The 4,120-nt window shown below is 44.1% G+C and overlaps 1 protein-coding gene across 2 annotated transcripts in view; it reads right to left on the bottom strand.

Moving 5' to 3' along the window:
* The window catches only part of SDHC (succinate dehydrogenase complex subunit C), a 53,201-nt gene extending 49,634 nt beyond the window's left edge, over nucleotides 1-3,567 (bottom strand). For both annotated transcript variants that reach the window (XM_017515146.2, XM_017515147.2), the window contains exon 1: nucleotides 2,843-3,567. In XM_017515146.2, coding sequence (XP_017370635.1) covers nucleotides 2,843-2,862 — 20 coding nt within the window. In that variant the 5' untranslated portion in view covers nucleotides 2,863-3,567. The remainder of the gene's footprint in view (nucleotides 1-2,842) is intronic.
* Nucleotides 3,568-4,120: the final 553 nt, after the last annotated feature.

The following is a 4,120-nucleotide window of genomic DNA, read 5'->3' as shown; positions in this document are numbered from 1 at the left end:
AAAAAAAAAAAAAATATACAACAATTAGCTGGGCATGGTGCGTGCCTGTAGTCCCAGCTACTCGGGAGGCTGAGGCAGGAAAATTGCTTAAACCCAAGAGGCGGAGGTTGCGGTGAGCTGAGATCGCGCAATTGCACTCCAGCCTGGGCAACAACCGCGAAACTCCGTCTCAAAAAAAAAGCAGTCTCATAAATTGAGAGTTAAACCTTAATATTTAGAGGCATTTCACACACAGTATTTAATACAATTAGATAGTTAATGACTCTTGGTGACTTTGTGCTTAAGGAGCATGAACATTGTTAGACAGAATCCTAGCTGTCCTTAGCTTAGTTCTCTGACTCCTTGGCTTTGGCAAGTCATTCCCTGACTGATTGCCAATGGTTTCTGTTACTTGGCTGGTTGTTCATCTCTGGCTGGTCCCTGCACTGTTTAGGGAATATACAAAATATACAGCATATATTCGAAAACTATGACAATACAATACTCTGATAACTAATAATTAGACAAGCATTAAACATATTTATATGGGGGGAATGGGAAGAATTGGTAAAAGGATACAAAATTTCAGTTAGACAGGAGGAATAAGTTCAAGAGATCTATTGTACAACTACACAGTACAATTATTACATTATTAGATTATTGTTAATCATAGTTAATAACAAGGCACTGTGTACTTGAAAATCACGAAGAATGAATTTCAAGTGTTCTCCCCACAAAGATGCAATACATATGTTAATAGCTCCATTTAGCATACACGATTTTTCAAAACATGTTTTACACCATATATACAATTTTCAACTGCCAATTAGAAGTACATAAATAAAAATTTTTTAAAGTTTAACCAAAAATAAAAATAAAGGCCAGGCACAGTGGCCCATGCCTGTAATCCCAGCACTTTGGGAGGCCAAGGCAGGTGGATCACAAGGTCAGGAGTCCAGCCTGGCCAAGATGGTGAAACCCAGTCTCTACTAAAAATACAAAAATCACCCAGGCGTGGTGGCAGGCACCCATATTCCCAGCTACTCGGGAGGCTAAGGCAGGAGAATCACTTGAACTGGGGTGGCAGAGGTTGCAGTAAGCTGAGATCGCACCTCTGCACTTTAGCCTGGGCAACAGAGTGAGACTCCATCACAAAAAAAATAAAAATAACAGAAAAGAAGATCCCCCCCCCAAAAAAAAAACAACAAAAAAGTTTAACCAATATTTCTCTTAAGTGGGCCCAAGTTATTGCCGTTGTCAACACAAATGAGGAAACCACAATCATAGAATCAATGACCTTGACTTGTCCAAAATAAATGTAGAACTAGAAGCCAGCTCCTAGGATTTCTCAGAAGGTATTTTCCTTTGAGGTTAAATCAGAACATTATGAACAGTTCCAGATCCCTCTGGTAAAATGGAATTAGACTGGAAACTTCTATCAAGAAAAAAAATGTAATTCCTCATTTCTCCTCCAAAAACAAAAAAAAGCCCTTATGAGATATAGAGGTGCCCTTCCCATGAGAGCTTCAGATTGCCACTAATGAAAAATACATCTTTCTTGGCATTGAATCCTAGTATGGACAGCACTATACAACTCAAATGATACTGTATGGATACACTTAATGAGTATAACGATCCTCAGCTTGTAAATACTAACCCCAAAACTCCTATAATGAACTGTTTGGGACCAATATGATCATTCAAACGAAATGTTAATTCTACCAAAAGCCCCTAACAAAATATATCAGAGAATTCAAAACCATTCAATTATGGTCAAACCATCTGGAATAAAGGAGGCAGCACTAGCAAAAACAAGCCTTGGCATACCTCAGAAAGAAGACACATATGGAGATGAAAAACAGGGAGAAAATGACGGATTAAGATAACCCTGATTTCAACTCCAAGAGGAATCATTTTGTCGCTGAAAAAAACTAAACAAAGTCCCTCTATTTTTAAACTGGGTGACTGAAGTGGAAAGAGAAATGAGAACACATTTGGGGAAATCAGGGATTGAAATCTCAATAGCATTGAAGCTAATTTTCCACAACAAATAATTTCCAAAAATAGGGCTGGCACAAAACTGTACTGGCATTTGTACCAGGAGTGCCTAAAGGCACTAGTCTAGTCGCTGTGAGTAGAGAGGCTGAGTAGAGAATGAGACCTATATAGCAGAATGTTCAGAATGAAAGAAAATCTAGGGTATTTCTCTGGACAACTAACTCATATTTTAGAGAAAACTGGGACACTCACTTTCTCTCCCAAATTAAAAGATGCACTAAAAATGAATCCCCTGTACTGCTTTGGGGCAGCAGAGGACCGCCCTGGGTGCTAATGCCAATCGCCACCCCAGTAGGGGTCCAGGCACCCTTTGCCAGTGGCCCGCTGGGAACGCTGACCGTGCCCCTTACTGCCGGGAGCAGCCAGTGTTTGAAGGCATTAGAAGCAAACGCAAAGTACACCAGGAACTCCCTCTCTCCGAAGCTAAATGTCTAGATACGCTCTCGAAATCGTAGGACCCGTGGGTGGCTGACCTCGACGTTATTTTCTCAGAGCTCGGCTCTGGGTGCAGGCACGAGAGCAATTTGCGGAAGAAGTACTAGAAGAGGTGGAGAAAACAGAAGGGGCGAGAGCCGCGCGCCCCTCGATAGGGAGTCAGTGACCCCGAAGCCCTACGGAGCGCACTGGAGCTGCTGGCGGGGGACTGGAAAACGGGTCGCTAGGATTCGCGAGCGTTTGACCTCCACACCTATGGGTCCTCTCCCCGCCCAGGCACAGGGTAAACACTTGTCAGCAAAACGTGAGGGACCAGTTCAGGTCTCCGGAGGGCCGCAGCCACCAACTCCCAGCCCCACACGAAAGTCACCTCAGCAAGAAGGCCGCCATCTCGGGTTCCGGTCTGGACGGAAGTGACGCCAGGCTGCCCCGCCGCCGGAGGGTGGAGGCGCGCGGGCCGGGGTTTGGGTGTCAGGTGACTAGTCTCTAGAAGGCTGCGGAGCTTCTCCGCTCATCTCTCCCCAGGTGGTTTGCTGGTTGTTTTCTGGTTCTTTGGTCTCCTCCCCTGCCTCCTTCCGCTCACTTCTACCGGAATTTACCAGGATTTCGGCAGAAACGCCGCTGGCTCAAAATCTGCAGTCTATGTTCCACCGGCTTGCATATTCCTTTTGTATCCCACTCCCGAACGGCGAGCGCCGGACTTGTTTAGAGCCTTCCTTAAGGGCTTAGCTGTCTGTTGTACTCCCTCTCCCTCCTAGGTCGGCCTAAAAACGTCGTGGTTGGCCGGTTCAGACACCCAAGAAAAAGATACTTTGGGCTCCTTCCTGTTCTAATGTGAAGCTTTAACCAGAGAGAGACATAAATTGGGATCTAAGTTGGGGAGTGTGTAAAGGGGCCTCGAGAAGACCTTGCGGACCACCATTCCCATGAACGCGGAGCCTCATCCAACCATCTGGATCAGACCCCACAATTCCTGGGTTTGAGCTGCCACATGAACCAGGCGCCCACTAGCCGAGGACAATGCTGTCTTGTTCCTTGTTTCAACGCTATGTGGGTGACACCCACAGTTAGAAGAACCTGGAGTGAGGGGGAGAACACGCTTTGATTTATATATATATAGGAACCCAAGCCCCAAGCACAGGAATCAACTGACGACCACTCAAGACTGAAGAAAGAAGAGCAAGTGAGAAAGGAAGGGAACAGAGTGCAAAAGTTCTTGAGTAGTTTGTGGGGAGCAGGGTGGAGAAGAGTTAAAAGGACAGCCCAGAGCAAAATTTTTAGTTTTATTACTACAAAAAACATAATTATATTAATATTCAGATCTTATGTATATTTAAAATCCCTGCACTTCAGGATTTAAATAGCACAAATTCACTTATTTCTGCATCAAATGCATAATACTATTTTGCATTTCTATAATGCTTGACAAAGCAAGCACATTCATACGCTTTAGGATTGTAAGAGGTTCTCTAATCCAAGCTGGGATCTTCTCTGCAACACCCCTGACAGCTGATCTTCAAGACTCTGCTCCCACACATTTAATGATGGGTACCTCAAAAAACAAGTTTTATTTAGTGAACAATTTATTCATTAGAAAGACATTTAAATACAGCTTTGTGCTGTTCCAGTCATTGATCCTACCTTCAGC

Source organism: Cebus imitator, unplaced genomic scaffold (genome assembly GCF_001604975.1).
Source record: "Cebus imitator isolate Cc_AM_T3 unplaced genomic scaffold, Cebus_imitator-1.0 Scaffold541, whole genome shotgun sequence".
Classification (NCBI taxonomy): Eukaryota; Metazoa; Chordata; class Mammalia; order Primates; family Cebidae; genus Cebus; species Cebus imitator.
The sequence above is the reverse complement of the archived record's forward strand: the minus strand, read 5'-3'. Positions and strand labels throughout refer to the sequence as shown.